Source organism: Macaca nemestrina, chromosome 9 (assembly GCF_043159975.1).
Source record: "Macaca nemestrina isolate mMacNem1 chromosome 9, mMacNem.hap1, whole genome shotgun sequence".
In the NCBI taxonomy this organism is placed as follows: Eukaryota; Metazoa; Chordata; class Mammalia; order Primates; family Cercopithecidae; genus Macaca; species Macaca nemestrina.
The window spans coordinates 58,213,275-58,240,085 of NC_092133.1; the positions used below are offsets into that span (position 1 = coordinate 58,213,275).

Here is a 26,811-nt window from a genome sequence, read left to right on the forward strand (position 1 = left end):
CGAGAAGAGCCTGGGCAACATGGTGAAACCCAATCTCTACAAACAAAGCTCAGGCCTGTAATCCCAGCATTTTGGGAGGCCAAGGTGGGCGGATCACAAGGTCAGGAGATGGAGACCATCCTGGCTAACACAGTGAAACCCCGTCTCTACTAAAAATACAAAAAATTAGCCGGGCATGGTGGCGGGCGCCTGTAGTCCCAGCTTCTCAGGAGGCTGAGGCAAGAGAATGGCGTGAAGCTGGGAGGCAGAGCTTGTAGTGAGCAGAGGTCACACCACTGCACTCCAGCCTGGGCGACAGAGCAAGACCCCATCTCAAAAAAAAAAAAAAAAACAAATATTAGGCATGGTGGTGACCCGCTGTGGTCCCAGCTACTCGAGAGGCTGAGGTGGGAGGATAACCTGAGCCCTGGGAGGTAAAGGCTGCAGTGAGCCGTGATTATACCACTGCACTCTTGCCTAGGAGACAAGAGTAAGACCATGTCTCAAAAAAAATGGTTTGGGGATCTAGGAAAGAGAGACGTTGGAACCGTGGTGCTGTAGCTCTGCAAGACTCTCCTGAAAACTTTAGAGATGTGTTTGTCTCCCATAATTGATTTATATGCAACAGCCTTGGGTTGAGACCAATTTAGGAAAATCTTAAGCATGGCCGGGGCATGGTGGCTCACGCTTGTAATCCCAGCACTTTGGGAGGCCGAGGCAGGCGGATCACGAGGTCAGGAGATCAAGAGCATCCTGGCTAATACAGTGAAACCCCGTCTTTACTAAAAATACAAAAAATTAGCTGGGCATGGTGGCGGGCACCGGTAGTCCCAGCTACTCGGGAGGCTGAGGCAGCGGAATGGCGTGAACCTGGGAGGCGGAGGTTGCAGTGACCCGAGATCTCGCCACTGAACTCCAGCCTGGGTGACAGTGCGAGATTGCATCTCAAAAAAAAAAAAAAAAAAGAAAAGAAAAAAAGAAAAATCTTAAGTGCATATTATTTATAGGGGAATTTTGAAATGGTTCCTCTGAAACCACTATTATTTTTCATATTAACAGGTAGTTTCTGAACTTTTTAAAACAAGCCCCAGCCACCCACAGCCCCTAACAGCCTTTTGGTAGAAGCCATTACCACCAGCATACAGCCAGTCTTGTAGGCTGATCTGGGCTCTGTTTCAACATGAATAATAAAACACGTTGCTGCCCATAAAAAAAAAAAAAAAAAAAAAAAAAAACCTTAGCGGCATTTGGAGACAGTATGTTCTAGGATTCAACCCCAGAGGGAATTTTGGTGCTGATATTAAATACCCCCTAAAAAATCAGGCTTATAATGAACACATAAAAGGCTTCATAATTAAACACTGGTTTAAATCACACATGTACAACACGCACCAACCTCCCATCTAGACATCAACTTACCCAACTGACTCTTACGTAAGAAAATAGTATTGATACCAAGAGGAGAAATTTATGTTTTTTGTTTTTATTAACTTTCATAATTATTTTAAGCTCTAGTAACTAAAAAGGGGGAGGAGGAAGATGATGCAGATTTTTTTTTTTTTTTTTTTTTTTGAGACAGAGTCTCTCTGTTGCCCAGGCTGGAGCGCGGTGGTGTGATCTCAGTTCACTGCAACCTCCGCCTCCCAGGTTCAAGTGATTCTCCTGCCTCAGCCTCCTGAGTAGCTAGGACTACAGGCATACGCCATCACGCCCTGCTAATATTGTTGTATCTTTAGTAGAGACGGCGTTTCACTATGTTGGGCAGGCTGGTCTCGAACTCCTGACCTCAAATGATCCACCTTCATTGGCCTCCCAACGTGCTGGGATTACAGGTGTGAGCCACTGTCCCTGGCCAGATGATGCAGATTTCTCAACATCTGCAAACTTGAAACATAAATGGCCAAAAGCAAGGAAATTCCAAGTGCATGCTTACATTCCATTTTCCCTTGATACTTTTGGCCTGGTGATTTATTATAGGGTTTCAGATGAGTGTGTTCTATTAGCTGCCATATGTACACAAAGCACTAGGGGACAGACTGAGGACCAAGGGGACAGCTGACCCTTGAATGTCTCCACTTTGGGGATTCAGTTTGAAATGGTTGGTTTGTGAATGGTAGGAGGAATCCTTAGCCTATGCACTGAGCCTGTCAGCTTGGGAGATGACCATTCCCAAGAGTGGAGCCTTACTCACTGGAGTCCATAGAAACCCTTAAAGCTGTTAGGCTTTCTGTTTCCTATAGGCTACAACTGTTCCCTTCAGGGAGCTGTAAGTGTCTCAAGTTTCAAAGGTTGTCATGACGAGGTTATCTAAACCTCATGGAATCTTCCACTCTCTCCAAGGCTGACCTTGTAATACGAATCACTTCCCACCTGCAACATAGAACCATGTTATTAGCCAGGTGTATTTCTTCTCATTAACGCTATTTGAGGTTTTTGGTTTGGATTTTATTGTTTTCATTGCTTTTACTTTTTGGTGTTTTCAATATGAAGCAGTGAACTCAGTGGAGATAGAAAGGGTGATAAATTCCCTCTAGTTGAATCCACTATATTCAGATAATGGGATTGCAAGTTGCATGGTGGGAAGCTAACATTTAACATACTAAGCAGATCGTAAAATGTCTTCCTAGAAAAAAAGCCCTTTACTTTTTTCTTCCTAGCTTTCAAAGACTTCCTAAACCGGTTTTACAGCCCGAAGCATGGGACTGCAATATAACTGCAGGTCTACATCATAGAAACTTCAATGGGACTGAGTATCCCCCATTGCCCTGCCTCAGACTATAGCCCCATAAGAATATAACAATTAGAAGCAATTTGCCTTTTTCCCTTGCCATACTCATTTTTCTGTATTTTTATGTCATATATAAGCTCAAGAGACCAATGATGATTATTAATGTAGAACAAGAAATGATATTTGTACTGGAAAAGGCAGCTACTAGTACAAAAATAAAGAAAAATAATGATGATAAGCGAAGACTCTTAGGTATAACACATCCCTAAAATTCAGGAGTTTTTTAAAGGATTTGAGGAAACACACCTATGAAATAGGTGTGATTTCTTAAAACTTTTGTTACCACGTATTCCTAAACCAGCATCCTCAATCTTACCCAAAGATGTTAATGTAGCAGACACTTCTCTCTCTCTCTCTTTCTCTCTTTCTTTCTTTCTTTTTCTTTCTTTCTTTCTTTCTTTGTTTTGAGAGAGTTTCACTCTTGTTGCCCAAGCTGGAGTGCAATGGCGTGATCTCGGCTCACTGCATCCTCCACCTCTGGAGTTCAAGCGATTCTCCTGCCTCAGCCTCCTGAGTAGTTGAGATTACAGGCGCCCACCACCACGCCCAGCTAATTTTTGGTTTTTTACTAGAGATGAGGCTTCACTATGTGGACCAGGCTGGTCTTGAACTCCTGACCTCAGGTGATCCGCCCACCTCGGCCTCCCTAAGTGCTGAGATTACAGGCACCTCTTTTCTTAACAGAGAAGAACAAAGTTCAAGGGATGAGATGGAAAAAGGAGGGGAAAAAGACCAGCTCAGTACAACTGTTTTGTGACTGCTCTGCTAAGACATGTCAGGGCAGAATGACAGCAGTTTTGAAAGGGCTTGTCAGTCAGCTGGGTCACAGATAGAAAGTTAAAATGACCTCTTAAGGTCAAAGTTTACATGGCTACATAATGCAGATGGATCGAATTGGTACCCACAACTTCTGTCAGTAGGGTCACATAAGGAGTCTCATTGACTATAATTTATTTCATTGAACAGCAAAGCTATATTTGTGGTGGCACAGACTGTCTGAATTTTGACAACTTCATTTTGGGCTTTAATAGAAATGTAGTTTGCTTCAACCTAGAAGGACTTAGTCTCCTCTGTCCCTCAGGTAGACAGGCTGCCAAGAAATCTTCATACTTTGTCAATATTTTAGCATTATCTGCGTGTCATCTGGCCTGAGTAGAAATTATTAACACTTACGCATTGCTAATCTTCAGTACATCATATTGAATACATTGGGAAGGGGTTTGCCCTCTTAAAGAAAAGCAAGGAGTTGCAATAGGTTCATTGTTTGTTGTTAACATGGGGTTGGTTGAATTTTTGAAAGAGAAATGCTTTAAAAAAATCTTTCTCAGGAGTATCATAAAACACAACATGTAATTTAAAACCCATTTGGATAATTGACTGATTTGACAAGAAGACAACCTTAGAATTAAACTATATATTAGAATCAAGGAGTGATACGATTGTATACCATCAGTACATAACACTGCTATTTTGATAGGTGTCTCATAAGGGACTGAAGCGAATATGCATATTTCCCCTAATGTTTCTGTAATTTAGATTTCTTTGTTTAGAGCCATGATTGGGGAGTAATAAAGCTTTACAGAAACTTCATGAGCTGATTGACAAGACTGTTTTCAAGTAAAACTGCTGTGTGGAATATTTCATTTCATAGCAAAACGTGTCAGTGTGTTTGGTTTTCTTCTGACTGTCTTTTGAAATATGTTACCAGGTTTCATCAGAGCAAGAAAAAGAACAAGAGACTTTAAGCCAGAAAAGCATCCCTGAGCCTATCCCAGCAGCAGACATGAAGAAAAAAATAGACGGGTATCAGGAATTTTCAGCGAGGCCCCTGGCGTCCAGAGTAGACCCAGAGAAGGACAACGAAACAGACCAAGGTTCCAACAGTGAGAAGGTGGCAGAGGAGGCAGGAGAGAAGGGGCCCACACCTCCACTCCCAAGTGCTCCTCTGGCCCCTGAAAAAGATTCAGCCTTGGTCCCTGGGGCCAACAAACAGCCACTCACCTCTCCTAGTGCCCTGGTGGACTCAAAACAAGAATCCAAACTGTGTTGTTTTACAGAGAGCCCTGAAAATGAACCGCAAGAAGCATCCTTCCCCAGCTTCCCCACCACACAGCCACCGCTGGCAAACCAGAATGAGACGGAGGATGACAAACTGCCCGCCATGGCGGATTACATCGCCAACTGCACCGTGAAGGTGGACCAGCTGGGCAGTGACGACATCCATAATGCGCTCAAGCAGACCCCAAAGGTCCTTGTGGTCCAGTCGTTTGACATGTTCAAAGACAAAGACCTGACTGGGCCCATGAACGAGAACCATGGACTTAATTACACACCCCTGCTGTACTCTAGGGGCAACCCAGGCATCATGTCCCCGCTGGCCAAGAAAAAGCTTTTGTCCCAAGTAAGTGGGGCCAGCCTCTCCAGTAGCTACCCTTATGGCTCCCCACCCCCTTTGATCAGCAAAAAGAAACTGATTGCTAGGGATGACTTGTGTTCCAGTTTGTCCCAAGCCCACCACGGCCAAAGCACTGACCATATGGCGGTCAGCCGGCCATCGGTGATTCAGCACGTCCAGAGTTTCAGAAGCAAGCCCTCGGAAGAGAGAAAGACCATCAATGACATCTTTAAGCATGAGAAACTGAGTCGATCAGATCCCCACCGCTGCAACTTCTCCAAGCATCACCTTAACCCCCTTGCTGACTCCTACGTCCTGAAGCAAGAAATTCACGAGGGCAAGGATAAACTCTTAGAGAAAAGGGCCCTTCCCCATTCCCACATGCCTAGCTTCCTGGCCGACTTCTACTCGTCCCCTCATCTCCATAGCCTCTACAGACACACCGAGCACCATCTTCATAATGAACAGACATCCAAATACCCTTCCAGGGACATGTACAGGGAATCGGAAAACAGTTCTTTTCCTTCCCACAGACACCAAGAAAAACTCCATGTAAATTATCTCACGTCCCTGCACCTGCAAGACAAAAAGTTGGCGGCAGCAGAAGCCCCTACGGATGATCAGCCTACAGATCTGAGCCTTCCCAAGAACCCGCACAAACCTACCGGCAAGGTCCTGGGCCTGGCTCACTCCACCACAGGGCCCCAGGAGAGCAAAGGCGTCTCCCAGTTCCAGGTCTTAGGCAGCCAGAGTCGAGACTGTCACCCCAAAGCCTGTCGGGTATCACCCATGACCATGTCCGGCCCTAAAAAATATCCTGAATCACTTTCAAGATCAGGAAAACCTCACCATGTGAGACTGGAGAATTTCAGGAAGATGGAAGGCATGGTCCACCCAATCCTGCACCGGAAAATGAGCCCGCAGAACATTGGGGCGGCGCGGCCAATCAAGCGCAGCCTGGAGGATTTGGACCTTGTGATTGCAGGGAAAAAGGCCCGGGCAGTGTCCCCCTTAGACCCATCCAAGGAGGTCTCTGGGAAGGAGAAGGCCTCTGAGCAGGAGAGTGAAGGCAGCAAGGCAGCGCACGGTGGGCATTCCGGGGGCGCATCAGAAGGCCACAAGCTTCCCCTCTCCTCCCCTATCTTCCCAGGTCTGTATTCTGGGAGCCTGTGTAACTCGGGCCTCAACTCCAGGCTCCCGGCTGGGTATTCTCATTCTCTGCAGTACTTGAAAAACCAGACTGTGCTTTCTCCGCTCATGCAGCCCCTGGCTTTCCACTCGCTTGTGATGCAAAGAGGAATTTTTACATCACCGACAAATTCTCAGCAGTTGTACAGACACTTGGCTGCGGCTACACCTGTAGGAAGTTCATATGGGGACCTTTTGCATAACAGCATTTACCCTTTAGCTGCTATAAATCCTCAAGCTGCCTTTCCATCTTCCCAGCTGTCATCCGTGCACCCCAGTACAAAACTGTAGGCTCAACTCTGCCCAGCAGTCCAAAGCGGCATGGCCAACAGAGCTTCACTCCTTACCCAGGAGTGCTGGCTTATAGAGTTAGAAGGCAGTATTTCTTCTAATCTGAGGCTACGATCAGTCCCAGTTTTAGGGGCCCAAAGGGGAGGTGAACATGCCTGATTTTTGTGGGACAGCTCTAGCCTTGGCTGGTCAGTCTTGACTCCCTTCCAACACAGATGCCCAGGCACCTCCAGATCATTCACTTCGCACGTGGGCCTTGTGAAGGGATTTGTGAATATCCAGGAAGAACTTAGAGGACCCCATCTGAGTTCGGATGGTCAGGAAACAATCTGGGCAAATAAGAGGCAGGCATTTCAAAGGAACGGGCAAGGAAGACTGGCAAATAGATGCCAAGGGATGCCCCTCTTTTTCATAAAACTCTCCAAGGTTCAATCAATGCAATGTATAGTGAAACTTCAATAGATCTTTCATTTTGACACTATTAAACAATCCAGAGAAGTAAACACTGTTAAATTGACTGTATATATTTGCTTCTTAAAACTACCCGTATCACTGTTTGCTCACCTAATTTATATACAGGTAGTTCCATTTTCTCCCAGTTCCTTCTCGTCTCTTTTTTTTTTTATTATTATTAAATGGTATTGCTTTTGTTTGCAGGTCTTTTTGTTTTTGTTTTGTTTTCGAGGCTGACTGACTGTCCTAGTTGTTGATGTGTGTTTGTAATTTTTCCACATCTTATTTTGAGCAGCTTTGGGTGGTAAAGTTATTGTTTACAAATTGAAGCAACTGATTCTAGTGGAACAAATGAAAAAGAAACAGTCAAGCACACAATAGTGCAAAGAACGTTCCTTTGTAGATCCGCAACTTAAGGATTTTGTTCCTCATAAATGGCATAGTTGAAAGAGCTTATACACTGCTTACCCAGCCAAATGCTTTGCTTTGAAGTATTGGGTTCTGTGAAAATATTGAGCGTTGTACTTACCTTATCTAGGCTGTGAAACTGTCCTACATACCAGAGGAATCATAAAAACAAAAACCTCACTGGCAGCAAGCTGCCGAATAACAACAGAGTCTAGAGGACATATTTGTGGGCTGCACAGATATTTTAGGAATTTCAGAAATTAGAACAGGAGCCAAAATGATTTACATTGGTGTTGGCACTGATTCCTTTAAATGATCTGGGAAAGGGGGTTGGGAAGAGGATGGAGCTCAACTGGCCAGAAGAGGAGCAGCTGCAGTCCTGATAGCTTCTCTAGCCTCGGTCTTTTGAGTAATAAGTAGTCACGTTGTTTTCATCCAGTTGGTTTCCTGTCATTCCCAAGAAGAATCTCCCAGGCCACATCTTTGAGGATAACTGACATACTGGATTAGCCTTTTCAAAAGAAAAGTCATCCTCTTTGGGTTTATGGGGTGTGAGTTTTGTGTGTGCACACACACAAACTTGTAAGGTGGTTTGGGTCATGTTTTTAACCACCTGGCAACACAGTCCACTTTCTGGTTTCTTTTATTGTTGGAAGTAAATGGTCAAGCTGCTCAGGCAGTGAAAAGATGTGGAGAATGTCCGTTGTCATTCTTGCCACTGTATTCCATTTGCTACCGAGATGTAACATTAAGGTGGACACATTTTCTAACTGTATTAATTAAAGGTCAATGGATACAGAGAGTGGATTTTCTCCCCAAGTCCCATCCCTGCTGAAGACCGCTTGGATGAACTCCCCAGCCCACTGTGCCCCTCCCGCAACACTACCAGTAGACTTTAGAACCATAGCTAACTAAGTCTTTTACCTCTGAGATACTTAATTCTGGGAAAATTGATGACAATTTTCAACTTCTAAATAGGTAACTTGACTGCAAAATAATCAAAACTGATAACAACGAAACTGCGGCTCTTAAACAAAGCCATGCATGCCGTGCATTTGTATTGAAATGTCTCCATGATATGAAGCCAAATATTCAATGTAACATACTTAATATCCAAAGGTGGAAACAAAAGAATGTAGAGATCCAGTGTTAAGAGTTCCATTTGCTTCAATTAATTATTTACCTTCCTGTGGAATAATATATATATATATATATTTAATAGAACCATAGATAGACTAGTAGAATTTAGATTATAAATGTGTGAGTGCAGATTATCCTGCTATTGCACAAGCTAGAGGGGGGAAAAATCTCAATTCCAGCTGGCAAGATGCTAGCCATGACACATATAAGAAAGTTGCACTAGATTGAATGGTCACAGAATCGGAGGACATGGAAGAAAAAGGAAACTTCGGTGGTTCTGCAGCAGACATGGGCTAGATCATATGTGGTTTCTATGAGTTCGCGTCTCAAAAAAATAAAAGGAGGGGGGGCATCTGTCCCCAGTGGAGCTCACCTATTTGGAATATGGGGCATTTGTTTTTTCCACTGCAATGATTTCAGTCTGGTTTCATCATGTTGGAATTCGATCACACCATTTCAAACAATGTTAACATAGTCCAGCTTTTGTTTTTCTCATCTCTTCCGAGAGGAGACTCACTGTTTCTGTCTGAGGAAGCTCATACCCTCGGCAAAACATCAGGACAAATAAAGAGAAATGGGGGTATGCATTCCCAACAGAAGCAGTGTGTTATTTGTTTTAAAACTCTGAACAGAGATCTTGGAAATCTTTCAAAAAGACCATTGAATTCTTCATTGGCTGAGAACGACGTTTTAAAATGTCTTAAATAAGGCTTTGTTTGCATTGTTTGAGTTCAAGGGGCCTTATTATTGAATGGAATTGCACAAGCCTTTCTTTGTGCAATCAAACCTTTGTTATTGGTAGTTCTGTAAAGGAAACTGTGGAATCGAATTGGCAGTGGAGTCATAAATCTATTTACTGAGTGTGGCTTCCAAGAAATGTTGCAATTCAAAATGCACTAAGTCTGTGATTTACTGGAGATTTGGAGATTCTAAATAATATTTTTAAAAAACTTTTCCATGCAACTTCTGGTTTAATGTTTGGCAACTCCACATGATAAAAAAAATAAAAACGGCCCAACCGAGTTTCGGAATTAAGTATTCTTCTAGTAAGTGATTCAAACTTGTAATATTTGCCACAGGACTGACTTATTTATTTACTAGCTAGAAGCTCTTAAGTTCACTTGTTTATCAGGGCATATACAAAAGGGTTTGTTAAAACTCGATGTTAACTTTACAACTTTCTGACCTGGTGCATGAATTCTCAAGTACTGTATTTCACTGTGTTGGTGTGTCTGATGGAAATTTCGAGGTGGTCCCACAAAAAATATTTTATGTAGTGTGCCTTCAAAGAGAACCATTTATTTCTCTTCACTTATCGTCCCACAAAGTCACATTGGGTGGTGGTCAGCCAAGTCCCATCTGGTCTAGTTTTACTCTTGTCCCAATTTTAAAGAGAAATGGGAATGAGTTTGCCCTGGTGAGACCCACACCATTGCAATGATTATCTTGAGCACTTAAAGTCCAGTGTTGGCTGTTAGTGTATTTGATATTCTGCCTGTCTCCTCATGGTTGAAATATGTCTGAAGAATAGCAGCATAATCTCTTGGCTGTTTATACTTTTTTAAACTTTCCTGTGTTGTAAATATTGTATACTTTTGGTGATTCCAGCTATGTAATCTCTATGCTCTGTAAGGTGATTATTTGTATATAGCAACATGGCCCAGTGATATTATATAGTTTCCCAATGGAGAGGTTATTGAGTAACCTTTGCATTAGTTTAAACACTACCAGAAGAATGCTGAGCCAACTATAAACACTCAATTTTGTATGTTTTCCAAATTGTACTTATTACTGCTTTTGATACTGTATTACGTGCCAATAGTTTCCCAATCACATAGCAGGCAAGAGATATTTTGTACTTTTTGATCCACTGTAATATTTAATAAAAAATGTTACTATCTGTTTCCTTTTGGGTGTGAGTAATCTGTCACTCTTCCTGAGGAGCCTGTGGCCTCCCCAGAAGACTTTCCACCCCATCTGTCTAAATTGGATGGTAACAATAATGATGGCAATGTCTGTAGTTCACTAAGGACCTAGTGGGTGCCCAGTTGGCAAATATCTCTTAGCTTCACAACCTCATGTAAATGTTATACCCATTTTACTTAGGAGAAAACTAAAGCTTAGAGAGGTAAATCAACTGGTCCAAGATCACCCAACAGATGACAGAGTCAGGATTTGAAGCCAGGGCTCTCATCTGTGCACTTCCTTTGTATACCATCCTCCCCTGCTGATAGGATAATCACAAAAGTTATTTTACTTACTTTTTTATTTATTTATTTATTTATTTATTTATTTATTTTGAGACAGAGTCTCGCTCTTGTCACCCAGGCTGAGTACAGTGGCTCGATCTCAGCTCACTGCAACCTCTGCCTCCCAGGTTCAAGCGATTCTCCTGCCTCAGCCTCCTGAGTAGCTGGGATTACAGGTGCATGCCACCACGCCCAGCTAATTTTTTAATTTTTAGTAGAGATGGGGTTTCACCATGTTGGTCAGGCTAGTCTCGAACTCCTGAGCTCATGATCCGCCCGCCTCAGCCTCCCAAAGTGCTGGGATTACAGGCGTGAACCACCGCACTCAGCCAAGTTAATTGTTTTTTATTCAGTCAACAAAGATTTACTCATGCCCCAATTGCCAGGCATAGTATTAGGAGCTGGGAATACAATGGTAAATAAAAGATAAAATATTATCTCTGGGAGCTTATAAATCTTATGGGAAAGAGAGTTCATCAAATAGTCATTCCTATAAATTCAAAACTTCAGTGTGATTGAGTTCCAGGAGAGAGGGGTTTGAGGAGGAAAATGACACACAAAGAGGAGGTGGTGACTAAAGTGACTGGCTGAGTATGGGAGGGAGGGCATTGGGAGGAGGGTAGGTCAAGCACAGGGTACCACATGTGCAAAGGCCCTGAAGCAGGAACGAGTTTGGCTTATTAGAGGAATTGAGAAAAGCCTGTGGGGCTTGATGGCCTTGTTGAAGGAGTGAGGTTAGAGCGCATAGCAGGGGCAGGCGGGTAGGTCCCAATAGAACAGATTGATTTGATCAATTTTGTCTTTATCCTAAGCAAGAAAGATTTGTCTTTTTCAATATCACCCTCTGTTGTGTGAGGGGAGCTTAAGAGCAATCTAACGTCAGTGGGGTGGTGGTCATTTCAGTGGGGTGATGGAAGGTGAGGGTGGACACATTTCAGAGGTACTTAGAAGGAGGAATGAGCAAACATGGTGATGAATTAAATAGGATGATTGATGGAAAGATATTCAGGAAGAGGAATATCTGGGAAAGCACTGCATATTCTGAGGTCTGCATCTTGTAATCGTAGACCTGGGGGTGATGGACAAAGATTTCTGATCTTTTGTTCCCTTGACCTCTGCCTCCAGCTTCCCTTGGCTTTGCTCCGCTTATCGTGAGTTGAAATGAGGTATTTACAAAGCAACACCCTACGCGCTCCCTTCTTAATGAGTCCTAGAGAGGAAGGAGAGGTGTGGGGAACAGGATTTGGTGAGTGCCTTGGCTTATGGTCAGGGCGGCTTTGATGGACAGGAAAGAGTAAGATGCTAGCAAGCATGTCACCACAACTCAGAGGAGAAAAGAAACATATATTTTGGTAAAAGCCACGGGATCCTTTTCCTCATCATTACTGACTCGCCAAAGGACCCTGCCGGTGCACATCAGGGTCAGCAGGAGTTGCTGCAACATGTTAGGAGCCTCACCCTCTTCTTGCTGGCTGTCATTCCTTAGCTAATCCTGCACCCGACAAACACGAGAGGAAACCCCAGCCCCATGGTCCCCTGGCCCTCATTCTGAGTCATGTGTATTTCACCGTATCATGTGACTTGCTGTGAGTACATCAGAAGAATGTTCCTCCACCTGTGACACATTCAGCATTTGCAGATCTGATACTTGATTCCTATGCAACAGGAAACATTGCAAGTTATCCATTCTTGCCAGGCGCTGGCTGGCAGATACTGTTGGAGAAGAGGTGCTTTTGCTAAAGATGTCACTCATAGAGCAAAAGCAATGACAAGTCCAATGTCTATTCTAGGAAACTGGCCAAAGTTGACAAATGTTTTAGGGCTGATAGTGACCAGAAAATAGGTGATATTTATATCAACAAGTATGTAAGTGGCAGAAGGTGGGAGTGGGGTCAGAGGTGACCTCTGGCCAGAAACATTGTAATCCCAGCTACTCAGGAGGCTGAGGCAGGAGAATTCACTTGAACCAGGGAGGTGGAGGTTGCAGTGAGCCAAGATCGCACCATTGCACTCCAGCCTGGGCTATGAGCAAAACTTCATCTCAAAAAAAAAAAAAAAAAAAAAGGAAGGAAGTGCAGCCTTCAAGATTGACCTAGGGAATATAATAAATCACATTAATTTGGGCTTCACTGATTCAGAATTCCTGAATTTTGGAATCTCCATGGTAATTCTCAGGATAAATAACATTCCAAAGCACTTGTTTAACCTGCTCAGAAGAGCAAATTATTTCTAATCATGCTAGCCATAGCCACAGGCATTCAGCCTGCTTTAGTAACAACTAGGTGATCTGTTCCCTGAGGCACCTGTACAAGAACTACTAGTACTTCTGCGGTGGAACTACTACTACTTTAATTATTGGTGAAACTCCCTCTAGAACAGAGGTGTTCATTAGAATTTCCTGGGGTGGTGGAACTGTTCTATAATTTAGAGTTGTCCAATATTGTAGCTAACAGCCAATGTGGTGACTGAACCCTTGCAATGTGCCCGGTGTGATGAAACAACTGACTCTTTAATTCTACTTAATTTTTATTCATTTAAATTTCAGTAGCCACATGTGGTTACCGGTTACTCTATCTGACAGCACAGCTCTAGAAAGGCCAGTTGGTCAATATGCATATATGGATAGACCCAATGACAGATAAACCAGTATCTGCACATAAACTTTAACCTAAACACTAAAGCAAACGGCGTTGTTCCTCTTTTTAGCAAAACTTTATCTATTGGGGTGACAATGGCTTTAATATTTTTCAATTCAAGATTTATACATCATATAAATTTATACATCTTATAAAAATATTTAGCCAGTTAAATGCTCAATAAACTAATCATTTAGAAAGCATTAAGATAAGGCTACACTTATGGTATCTTTTAACCCAGCCCTGCCGTTTGTGTTAAATCTGATTGTGTGAGGCTTGAATGCAACTTCCAGAAAGTCTGTGAAATATTAGATGTGGCCATGTTCAAGCCATCCTTCTTCACTCCATGGTAATTCAACATTTATCCATGGAGACTGGGAGGGCATTCAGTGTGAGGAACATCATGGCCAGATAGGTAGAGGGGGACCTAGGCACCAAGCGTGGAAAAACACGCAACCAACATATTTTTAGTGTCTTGGTCCTAATTCCTCAAACCTGGGTTTGTTACTTCATTTCTCCTTTACACATAATGATAACAACTACTAATGATATCAATGACAGCTCTATATGTGACAAACAATATTTTAAATGCTCGTTTGGTATTAATTTATTTGATCCTTATAACATTCCATCATGCAGATACTATAATATATTCCTACTTTACAGTTGAGGAAAATAAGGAATAACTGAGCTTTTGATGACCAATCAAAATAGGCAGTAGCGGCCGGGCGCGGTGGCTCAAGCCTGTAATCCCAGCACTTTGGGAGGCTGAGACGGGTGGATCACGAGGTCAGGAGATCGAGACCATCCTGGCTAACACGGTGAAACCCCATCTCTACTAAAAAATACAAAAAACTAGCCCGGCAAGGTGGCGGGCGCCTGTAGTCCCAGCTACTCAGGAGGCTGAGGCAGGAGAATGGCGTAAACCCGGGAGGTGGAGCTTGCAGTGAGCTGAGATCCGGCCACTGCACCCCAGGCTGGGCGACAGAGCAAGACTCCGTCTCAAAAAAAAAAAAAAAAAAAAAAAAAGGCAGTAGCTGCCCATGGCGTTAGAAGACTCTTTCCTGAAGTTTGTTCTTACTGTGCAATTTCTCTCTTTTTTATACCCTACTCCAACCTTGAAATTCAAGAAATCAGCACAAACACTGAGTCAGAGCACCCCAAGGTTTTTAAATAAATCAATGAGGGTAAAAAAAGAGAAGACATCAATAAACAGTACTAGGAAAGTAAAATGAATATAATAGAGACTTTTAAAATTATTAGAGGATGATGTTAAGTTTAAAAATTGGAAAAGTTAGATGAAAAACTGTTTCATAAAAAAATAGAAATTAGCAATATTTTCTCAAGAAGGAACATAAAAATTATAACTAAGAGCTTTTTCAGTAGTCAAATATGTCCCCACAAAAAACACCAATCCCAGATGGCTTTAAGAACTGTTTCAGAGAATTGAAAAAGAGGAAAATCTACACAATTCTTTTTATGGGTTTATTTTGACCTTATTACCAAAATTCAAAAAGGATAGTGAAAGAAAGAGAAAATACAGACCCATGCACTTATAAACCAGATGCAGAAATCCTAAGAAAAAGTTCAGCAAATTATGAAAGTTTATGCCTATACCTATTTACATCTATTTGCACACATACAGCGTATGTGTATATGTGTGTATGTGCACATACATATGCAAAAATATAAAAATAAAATTTGAAAGTTATTGAAATATTACATAACAAAGAAGTTTATTCTGAAAATATAAAGATGGTGAAATATTAGAAATTTTATTCATGAAATAATATGTGAAGTCATGTAGGAAAAAAAAATTGGATCTAAACCTCAATACACAGATGAATTATAAATGAATTAAAGATTTAAATGTACAAAATAAAATTATAATGAAAGACTTGAGGAGACCACGGGATAATTGTTTTATAACCTTGGCATGGCAAAAGCCATCCTATGATTCAAAATTCAGAAACTATAAAACTCTAAAGGATTGAACTATAACTATAAAAGACTGAGCTATAACTATAAAAGATTGAAAATTTATCGGCATAAAAATAAAATTTCTATATGCAAAAAATAAGCAAATTTAAAATACAAATTTTACTTTGGGAATAAACTTATGCAACTTATATCCCAAAAGGCTCGTATCTCTAATATATAAATAGTCCTTAGAAATCAAGAAGAAAATGGGCAGTAAAATGTACAGCTCTTCAGTGTACAGTTCAGTGAATTTTGACAAATGTAACCATGACCAAGAAGAAACCATCGTACAATTCCATTTTGGCAGAACATTTTCACATGATACTTTCTGGTCAGTTGGCCCACTCTAATCCAGAAGGCAATCACTATTCTGATTTCTATCAGCAAAGATTTGTTTGGCTTTTTTTTTTTTTTTTTTAGCTTGCTTTTAAAACATTCAAAAAATTTAAAAGCATTTAGCATGCTTTTAAAACACAAAGGCATTTACTATCACAGTTTTGCTTTTATTTAACATAGTGCTGTAGATTTTTTTGCCGTATTATATGACCATAATAGGAAATGAAATGCATAAGGTTTGGAATGGAAGAAACACAATTGATATTTTTCATAAACAATAGGACTGTTCATCTGGAAAATTCCAGAATTTATAGGTAAATTATTACAGTGAGTGAAAGAGCTCAGCAAAATTGTTATATATAAGAGTCCTAAAAAATCAAAGTCCATAACATTTTTATCTACCAGTGACAATTGAAATGAAAATTTTTAAAATTTCCATACCAATGAAAAGAAAAGGTACCTAGGAAGAAATCTAGCAAAATATTTGGAAAGTAACTTGGCAAAATCCAGTGTAGTGGCAAATACACTTACTGTGTACTATAAACTTAGCAAGAACACTTTTAGTTATTTACTTAGAACCCTCACACTTGTGATAGAAGGCCAAAGTATGGGGATATCCGTTCATTGCGGCGTTGATTCTCATCAAACCCAGGGAAATACACAGACAAAAAACCAACATAAAAGTTGGCCAGTAATGAATAGATATGTAAATAAATGAAAGCTATATGACCCCTTGCCTCAAAGGACATGAGGCTAGAAGCAGTTCTTACAGCTGTGCCCATGGATTGAAGGTGAGTACCTTTCTGCATTTTTTATGGCAAAATTGTGCAGATTTCAAGAACATCATGGTAATGATTTCCAAGCAGGGCTTCTAATCCATGTGTGGGCAGGATGCTGCTGTGCTTGGAGAAGCAAATAGGCCTGCCCAGAGTGGAGGCTCAGGACAGGGGAAGTGGGAGTCTGCAACATTTCTCCTGAGACACTGAGGCTGCATAGTAATAGAACTGGTTTGCTTAGGCCCGAAATATTTCCTTTCCCAGATATCTGTGCAAGCACGTGTGTGTGTGTATATATACATATATGTGTGTGTGTGTGTGTATGTGTATACACATATATATGTACAGGTATATTCCCTGTTGCATTGTATATAGGTGTGGCACACATACACACACACACACACACACACACACAGGTTCTGTGCTAAGCGTTTCTCTTTATAATAACTCTCTGGGGTTATGTTATTATACCTTCCTTACAAATGTAGAAACTGAAGCTTAGAGAGGTTAGATAACCCACCAAACATTACCTACAACATTTATGGCAAAGCAAGAATTCAAGCCCAGACTCTAAGAACAGGTTTTAATACATCATCTCGTCTATTTCATAGAGGCCCCAAATAGGGAGGATGATTTGCTGTGTAGAAGAAAAATGTCCTATTGACTCCTTGATCCTTGAGCACTGGGATCCTTCTGCTGCTCTCCCACTTTACCATCATGTCAAATTCCTGGAAAGTGCTCTACCCATGTGTGTAAACTAAGTCATATGCACGAAGTCAAGCTCGCTTTAATTTGGAAAATTCTGCAAGGAAACCAAAGGGCAAATTATGTTTGTGGGCAATTGTCTTCACTAGATTGGGCATCTTCTTTTTTTTTTTTTTTTTTTTTTTGAGGCGGAGTCTTGCTCTGTTGCCCAGGCTGGAGTGCAGTGGCGCCATCTCGGCTCACTGCAAGCTCTGCCTCCCCGGATCACGCCATTCTCCCGCCTCAGCCTCCTGAGTAGCTGGGACTACAGGCGCCCGCCACCGCGCCCGGCTAATTTTTCGTATTTTTAGTAGAGACAGGATTTCACCGTGTTAGCTAGGATGGTCTCGATCTCCTGACCTTGTGATCCGCCCGCCTCGGCCTCCCAAAGTGCTGGGATTACAGGCGTGTGCCACCGCGCCCAGCTGGGCATCTTCTTAAATCAGTAACCAGCTCAGATCTGGAGAATCAATATCTGGGATTGAAAAATAGGCTTTTTTGAATGCTCTGGTTTAGTGATCTGTAATAGTAATATCTGTTCATCTTTTACTGCAATACAGGCAAGGCACTGAGTTCATACATATTATTTCATGCTTCTATTAAAACCCTTCATAGATGAGGAAATTGGGGCTTAGGCAATTGCCTAATTTTACCCCATTAACTCGCCTATAATTACCCCATTAGCAAGTGTCTGTGCTTTGATTATGAACACGGGGCATCTGGCTCTGGCGTCCAGGTGCCCAGCCTCTACCCTGAACTGAAGCAGACAGAATTCCCTCCTTGGAATTCCACCTTTCCCACCAGGCTCCTGGTGTGAGTTGGGGGGAAGTCTGCACACAGTCCCCTTGGGCTCTCTCCATCCCTCTTGGTGACTGCTTTTTCAGTGTCCCTGGGTCTATCATCCAAGCTTGGGAAGTTCATCTTTGTGAAGTTCAGTTTTTATTCATCAAACATTCTTGTCATATTGCCACACAGAGTCTACGGCCTGTTTGTGCTGGGCTGTTCCTTCTGCCAGCCTGTAGCTCACCCAGCTATTCCCGACTGTTCATCAGGACTTTGGCTCACATAAGTGGCATGGAGGAGCCCACAGAAAAGTGTGAATGATGAGATTCTTTCACCTATTGCAAACTAGGGTCTGCTAATTCCCACAACAAATATTTGGGGGAAAAGTAAAACCTCGTTCATAATTGCCTTTGTCAGTTTGTTGGAAAACTCAAGATGCAGGTGCCGGCAGATTCAGTTTGGTGAGTGTCTGCTTACTGGTTTGCAGATGGCCATCTTTTCCTTGTATCCTCACATGACAAATAAGACAGCTCATCTCTTTAGTCTCTCCTTGTAAGGCACTCATCCCACTCATGAGGGCTCTACCCCTGACCTCATCACCTCCCAAAGGCTCCTCTTCCAAACACCATTATATTGGGAATTAGATTTCAACATACGAATTTTGGGGGAACACAGACATTCAACGCATAATAATAATATAAGTTCATTAAGAAGCTAAATCATCTTTTAAGTTAAAGATGGAGAGTTTAAATCTCTAGCCGTTCACAAAGGCATGGAAACCCATGGTCACCACCTGTTGTGTTTGTTAATCTACTCCACCATTTAAAAAAAACACATTCATTTTATATTTAAAATAGTACAAACATAGTATGTAATAGAAGGCAAAATTCTTCTGAGTTTTAAGGTAAAACCAAAGACATCAAAAAATGTCAGATTTGCAGCAGGCTGTTTTAGGCTACAATCCAACAAATACCCCTTGGTTATCTATATGTGCCAGGTGGTCTGGGAGCTCCAGTTACAGCACCAAGGAAGGCCGTGCCTCTCTTTCTCCTGGAGCTGGAAGTCTAGCAAGGAAGACAGGTATGACAGCAGCACTTCTAAGTATTTTGGGTGTTACAAAAGACAACAGTCAAAGACCTTTAGGGAGTAGAGCAAAGGAAATGGTACCGTCAACCAAGGCTCAGGGAAGGTCTCTTGAAGGAAGTGACTATTTTTTTTGAGATGGAGTCTCACTCTGTCACCCAGGCTGGAGTACAGTGGTGCCATCTCGCCTCACTACAACCTCTGCCTCCCAGGTTCAAGCAATTCCCTGCCTCAGTCTCCTGAGTAGCTGGGATTACAGGCATCTGCCACCACGTCAGGCTAATTTTTGTATTTTTAGAAGAAAGGGTTTCCACCATCTTGGCCAGGCTGGTCTTGAACCCCTGACCTCGTGATCCACACGCCTAGGCCTCCCAAAGTGCTGGGATTACAGGCGTGAGCCACCGCGGTTGGCCGAAGGAAGTAACTTTTAAGTGAAGATCTGAGAAGTGATGAATAGAGAAATAAGATACATGAAATCTCACAAACAAGAGGGAGCACCAGGTGTTCTAGGAACTGAGAGAGAGGAAAGGCAGTGGTTGATGTGGGGAAGCAGGACTTCCGGGGGAAGTACCCAGGTAGGAAAGTATGGGCTTATTTACAACTGAAGCACAACCTCGCACACACAGGGCTAGCCAAATATTAATCAATAAATGATCTCACAAATATTACACCTTATGGGGTAATTTACATTCTGAAAGAGGATGCCAGGCCCAGAAAACCTAGGAGATCCAACTGGAAAACAATAAAAAACAAGAAGAGAATTCAGAGAAGAGATGAGTTGCTAAGTAGCTATTTAAAACCAGTAGCCTTTCCTAAACCATAACTTGTTAGAAATTGTGGTAAAAGAAAAGATCTCATTTAAAACACAGCAACTGAAAAGAATCTTAAAGATCAATATAACAAGTAATTTACAGGACTTGTATTAAAAACTCTTTAATAACCTATTGGCAGACCTAAAAACGACTTAACAAACGGAAAGACACACTATGGTCTTTGATAGAAAAATATCATTTCCTCCTAAGTTAATTTATACATTTAATGAAATCCGAACTGAAATAGCAATTTTTAACTTAACAAAATAATATTAATGTTTGTTTTTAAAAGTAATTATGAAGATTAGTCAGAAAAAGTGTTGAAAATGAAAAACAATAAGAACTAGCTGATTGATACTAAAACTATTTTAAAGCTATAATAATTAAAATGGTTTGGCATTAGGGAAAAATAGATCAATGAATAAGAATGAAGAGTTCATAAATGAAACCAAAATCATATGGGAACTAAGATATGAAATGGTAACACTTTAAAACAGTGAGGAAAGGCAATCAATCAGTAAATAGTGCTGGATCAATTGACTGGAGAAAAAAACATAAAGCTGGATCCTTACTTCAGTTATTATAGTAACATCAATTCCAGATGGATCAAAAAGTTAAATGTAGGGCCGGGCACAGTGGCTCATGCCTGTAATCCCAACACTTTGGGAGGCTGAGGTGGGCAGATCACAAGGTCAGGAGATAGAGATCATCCTGACAAACATGGTGAAACCCCATCTCTACCAAAAATACAAAAAATTAGCCGGGTGTGGTGGCAGGCGCCTGTAGTCCCAGTTACTCAGGAGGCTGAGGCAGGAGAATTGCTTGAACTTGGGAGGCAGCGGTTGCAGTGAACCGATATCACGCCACTGCACTCCAGTCTGGGTGACAGAGTGAGACATCGTCTAAAAAAAATATATATATTAAATGTAGAAAATGAGCTATAATGCTTCTAGGAAAATACATGGCTATGTTTAAGCTCCTGGAATAGGAAAGGCCTTTCTAGGAAGGATTCAAAACCCAGAGACCATAAAGTTACATTTGACTATATAAAAATTGTGATTTTTTTTTTTAGAGGGGTGGGTAAAAACATACCCTCAACTAAGAGAAGAAACGAGTGACAAGTTGGGAAAATATTTATAATGGATGTGACAGGAAAAGAACTAATTGCTTTTATTTTCAAAAAGCTTTTGTAAATAAAATAAAAACGAACAATCCAATAGGAAAAAAAAATTGACAAAGCTTATCAGTAGTTAATCACCAAAAAGTAAAAATAAGACAAAGTATGAAAATATGCTCGATATTATTTGTAAGTAAAATACTGAAAATTAAACAGCAGCAACAGACTATTTCTTAACTCCTGTTATGAGAACAGTGATGAGGCCTGTTCTGAGAAGGCTATTGACAGGCAAGCACTGTCAGACACTGATATGGGGCAGGGGTGGTGGACTGGTTCATTTCTGGAAGGAAGCTTGACAAAGTCCATCTACTTTTAAAGGTACATATTATTTTACTCAGTAATATTTGCTTGCTAAGAATTTTCCTATATAATTATCCCTGCACATGTTGGTCAAGAGATATGTACAGGTGTGTTCCCTCTAGTATTGTTTGTAACAGCAAACAAGGAAAAGTAACCCATCAGTAAAGGATAGTTACATAGCCTATGGGGCTCCTCCTGTCTGATAGATTATTATCAGTTGTGAAAAAGAATGAAGTAGCTTCGAGTGTATCAGAGACAGGGAAAAAAGAGGTAGAGGACTGTGTATACTGAATCATTCCTTTTATGTCAATTTTATAGGAATAGATGGACAGACAGACATGCACACTGGTCTAGAAATAAACACATTTTCTAAAAGCAATAAAAAATATTTTACAAGTGGCTACTTTTGGGCAGAGACCAAGAGCTGAGGCATGAAGACTTTTATGTTTCATTTTATACTTTACTATTGGAAGTTTTAAAAATACATAGGTGAATTACTTTCATTCATTAAAATGTGGACATGGATTACCTGGGTAGTGAGATGATGAATTTTTTTTCTTCTTATTATTATTAATATTATTATTATTATTATTTTGAGACAGAGTCCCACTGGAGTGCAGTGGCACAATCTCAGCTCACTGCAACCTCCACCTCCTGGGTTCAAGAGATTGTCCTGCCTCAGCCTCCCAAGTAGCTGGGATTACAGATGTGAGCCACCACACCCAGCTAATTTTTGTATTTTTAGTAGAGACAGGGTTTCACCATGTTGACCAGGCTGGTCTCGAACTCCTGACCTCGAGTGATCCACCCACCTTGGCCTCCCAAAGTGTTGAGATTACAGGCGTGAGCCACCACACCCGGCCGTTATTTTTTATTTTTATTTAATTTATTTTGAGACACGGTCTCACACTGTCACCCAGACTGGAGTGCAGGGGCATGATCATGGCTCACTTCCCAGGCTCAAGGGATCCTCCCACCTTAGCCTCCAGCTGAGAACTACAGGTGCATACCACCACGCCTGGCTAATTTTTGTATTTTTTTTTTTTTTTTTTTTTTTGTAGAGCGGGGGTTTCACCATGTTTCCCAGCCTGGTCTCAAACTTCTGAGCTCAAGTGATTCACCTGCCTCAGCATCCCAAAGCGTTGGGATTACAGGCGTGAGCCACTGCACCCAGGCTTTTTCCTCTTTAAATGTCTATAGTTTATAAAACAATAAAAAACAAAATAAAATAAAAAGTGGGAGAGCCAGGCATGGTTGCACACACCTGTAGTTCCAGCTACAGAGGAGGCTAAGGCTTGTGGCCAGGAGTCTAAGACTGTAGTACATGCCTGTGAATAGCCACTGCACTCCAGCCTGGGCAACATAGCAAGATCCTGCCTCTAGAGGAAAAAAAAAAAGTGTGGAAGAGGCAGCAATAAAGAAAAAGATACCAGGTAATGTTTTGGCCAAAAAGATTTAGTTCAAATGGTGGCCTGTCCAACATTGCTAGGGTCCCAGGAAGAGCTATTTCTAGAGCAGGAGACTTTCCAACATCTCACAGATTCCCCTGCTTGCCACCCATAATAATGGTTCTCCCATACACAGCCATCAGAGAGCTTGGCTTCAGCATCAAGAGAGTTAAAATGAATGAAAGGAAATCAGACTTAAAAAAGAATGTCATTATGATGTGTGCAAGCATTTCCTCTCTATAGATAAAATGGAGTGAGATGGCAAAAACAGATACAGCCTCACCTCATGCTTTTCTTCCCCTCTGCTTAGTTGGGTGGACTGAGATGGCTTATATCCCTCCTACCTTCTTATGAATCCTGCATGTCCCAGGGGCCTAACCATGCAGCAGCCTTCAGCTACATGACGCCAGGACCTGCAGGACCCCAAGAATGTGTCCTATGATCCTGGATGGGTCTTCTCCCCTCTGTCACTGTCTCCTAAGCTCTTCCTCTCCCATGGCCTTCTTGGGAAGGCAGTTCTTTCCAGTCAATCTTTACTAGTCACTCCTTGAGGCCAGCTTAGCCTCAGGCAGGGTGCAGGAGATGATAAAATCCAGTTTCTAGGCTTACAGAACTACTGGATGCTTCTGAAAAGTCTCACAAAACAATTAGGCAGCCATGTGAAGTAAAGAGGTAAAGAATTTCAGCCAAGTAAGATGAAGCAGGTATTGTCGGTTGACTGATCCAATCTCCAACTTACCTCTTCTTTATCCACACAGCAGGGGGCTCCCCCACCACACCATTTGGGCAAAGAAATACAAGCAGAAGTCTCTGGTGAGGCTCCTAGAAAATATCTTTAAAAAAGACAAATCCAATTGGCATTTCCTTTGGCCTTTTGCCCCTTCCCCCTTTTTCTTCTTTTGGGAATGTGGCCATGAGGCTGCAGGTGGAGTTGCCATCTTACAACGAGTGGCAACATGTCTGAGGGTGAAAGTAACACGCTAAGGTGGGCACAGTGGAACAGAGCAAACCTGAGTCTCCCCTGACATCCTTGGGCCGCTACACTAGGCCTGATAATGCACATCTACATGTTTTATTATGTGAGAAAAATAAGCTTCCCATTTGCTTAAGGTGCTATTAATGGGATGTTCTGTTATTTGCAGCCAAGTCTGCTATTAACTGATTAACATGGTGTTAAGAGGAAGTAGCTCTGATATAACAGAAAGCGCGTGGGCTTTGGAATTGAATGATTTGGCTTCAAATTCTAGTAATGTGACTTATATACCAGGGTAAGTTATTACTCAACTTTTCTGGGTCCCTGTCTCCATAAGTAAAAAAAAGTAGGGCTAATAAAGCTACTCGAACAGATGTCTGAGGACTCCATAGAAAGGGGAAGTGAAAGTAACTGTATATAATAAGTTCCAGCTCAATAAATATATGATACATCTTTGTTGAGAATGTGGAAGGACATTGAGGAAGTGAGGCTTAGCTGGAATACAAATAAAGCAAGAGGAGGTAGAACGTAATTCAGAAGAAGTAGAGTATAGGAAAAGATTCAGAAATTTCAACAAAAAGGTGTAGTAAGCAAATAATCTTGTCTTTTGAAATAGACCTGAAATCTAGTCTCCCACAGAAACCTCAGGCCAAATGAAATTGTGGCCCAGAAGAATCAGAGAAGAAGGTATCCCTTAGCCCAGGGCTGCAAACCCTCCAGAGAATTCCCAACACCAAAAAGGAAAGAAATATCCTCATTAACATTTACCTTCTCTTCTTCCTTGTTCCTTTTTCTGCTTTTCCTCCCTCCCTTCCTTTTTTCCTTTTTCATTCTTTCCTAGATCAAAATTATTTCAAAGCCATGGAAGGCAGACACAGTTTGTTCTGACTCACACTGGATAGATGATAGGGCCTGGATTTTAAACCTTCTTATCTATTTCCGACACAAAGAAAATGTCTGCATTCTCCTATTCCCTCCCACAAATAAAAGGCATCATGGTGTAGCCCCTGGATGTCAAGTAAAGAGTCAGGAGCCCTCAGTCCTGCTCTGTGTATGTTCTTGGATGGTCTCCTAACCTCCGAATTTCAATTTTCTCATCTATAAATTGGGAGTGTGTGGAAGGGGGTGGACAATAGGCGAGGAGTTACCTAAGTAAGCTCTCAAGTTCCTTCTTTTCATTTATTAGCTTCTTGCAGTCCCTGTGGTTATAAGGTTCAATTTCTCATTCATCCTATAAATATCTATGGAGCACCAACCCTGTATCAGAACTAGTTTAACCACCGGAAATACTAATATGAATGAAATAGATGGCATCCTATATCTTGATGAAGGAGACAGTTAATAAACACACAAACAAAGAAATTGGACAATTTCGGAGAAGTAGTGAAGCAGAAAATACAACTAAGTGATGGAATAAAGTGACTGGGGATGAGGGAGCTACTTGAAAAGAGATGGGTCAGGGAAAGTCCCCAGTGCGATGTGAACTTTGTGCTTAGCTGAAATGAGGCGCCAGCCATGCCCCTTTCCCAGCAGGACTCTGGCCTGATCTTTGGGTACTCAGACTCATTCTCAGTGCAAACTTGTTTCCTTGAGCCTCTTGCTTCCTGAACAATATCCCAAGTCTATGATCTTAATGGGCTCACACTACGGGTCTCCATGGCCCATTGGAATATTCAAAGTGGGTACACTCAATCCCCACAGTGGCCAAAGGAGAGAATAAGGAAGCCAGGAGCTGTGCAAGCCAGTGCAGGAAGACAGGCAGAAAATAACGCACTTCTGTTTAATCTACTTTTTATCTCATCTTTTTGGGTTTTTTAAGCGGGGACAGGGTTTTCTTTACAATGAATACGATATATCGCACACATAACATTAATAGTGTATACGTAACAGTGCTTGCTGGTACTTAGACATTGTTCAAAGTGCTCACATATATGAAGTCATTTAATTTTCATGACAACTTTATGAGGTACATACTGATATTTTCCCCATTTTACAGACAAGGGAACAGAGGCACAGCCAAGTAAGTGATTTGCCCAGCTTGTGAGTTGCAGAGCTGGGACTTGGAGCTAGGTAGTCTGATACCATAGTAACTTCTTTTAACCAATTACGCTGTGCATCTTTCACGTATGAAATGTGTTTGTTTTAAAGCATATCTGTGGTTTATTGGAGATTCAAGTTCAAATTTTTTAGAACTCTTTTGTCAAAAACGTTGGTGAAACAATGTCTAAAAACAATGTCTACAAAGTCAGACAGACCCAGCTTTGAATCCCTATTAAAAAAAAATATTGGCCGGGCGCGGTGGCTCACGCCTGTAATCCTAGCATTTTGGGAGGCCGAGGCGGGTGGATCACGAGGTCTGGAGATCAAGACCATCCTGGCTAACATGGTGAAACTCCATCTCTACTAAAAATGAGTGGTGGCGGTTGCCTGTAGTCCCAGCTACTCGGGAGGCTGAGGCAGGAGAATGGCAGGAACCCGGGAGGTGGAGGTTGCAGTGAGCCAAGATCACGCCACTGCACTCCAGCCTGAGCGACAGAACGAGATTCCGTCTCAAAAAAAAAAAAATTATTCATAACATTTGTTAAAGACAGTAAGGCAGACTTTATTCAAGGGAGACTTGAATAAAGTCTCCAAAACCCACTACCATGGGGTTTTGCCAGGGAAGAGAGATTGGGTTCAACTCTCAATACAACAAGGAAAAGCAGAGATTTATAGCCAAGGGACAGGGTAGGGTGAGTGGATGGAAAATTACTAACAGTAAACATTTTATAAGGGTAAACAAGGGGTAAGGCAGATTCTTGCTAAACCGACTTGACAAGCTTCTTGCTGAAGGAAGGTCAGGGTGAAAAAATACCAAAAGGTAGGGATGAGG

The 26,811-nt window shown here is 41.7% G+C and overlaps 1 protein-coding gene across 6 annotated transcripts in view; it reads left to right on the plus strand.

The window, feature by feature from the left end:
* The window catches only part of LOC105466168 (AT-rich interaction domain 5B), a 192,639-nt gene extending 182,093 nt beyond the window's left edge, over nt 1–10,546 (plus strand). For all 6 annotated transcript variants that reach the window (XM_011715152.2, XM_011715151.2, XM_071069609.1 and 3 more), the window contains one exon: nt 4,476–10,546. In XM_011715152.2, coding sequence (XP_011713454.2) covers nt 4,476–6,641 — 2,166 coding nt within the window. In that variant the 3' untranslated portion in view covers nt 6,642–10,546. The remainder of the gene's footprint in view (nt 1–4,475) is intronic.
* Nucleotides 10,547–26,811: the final 16,265 nt, after the last annotated feature.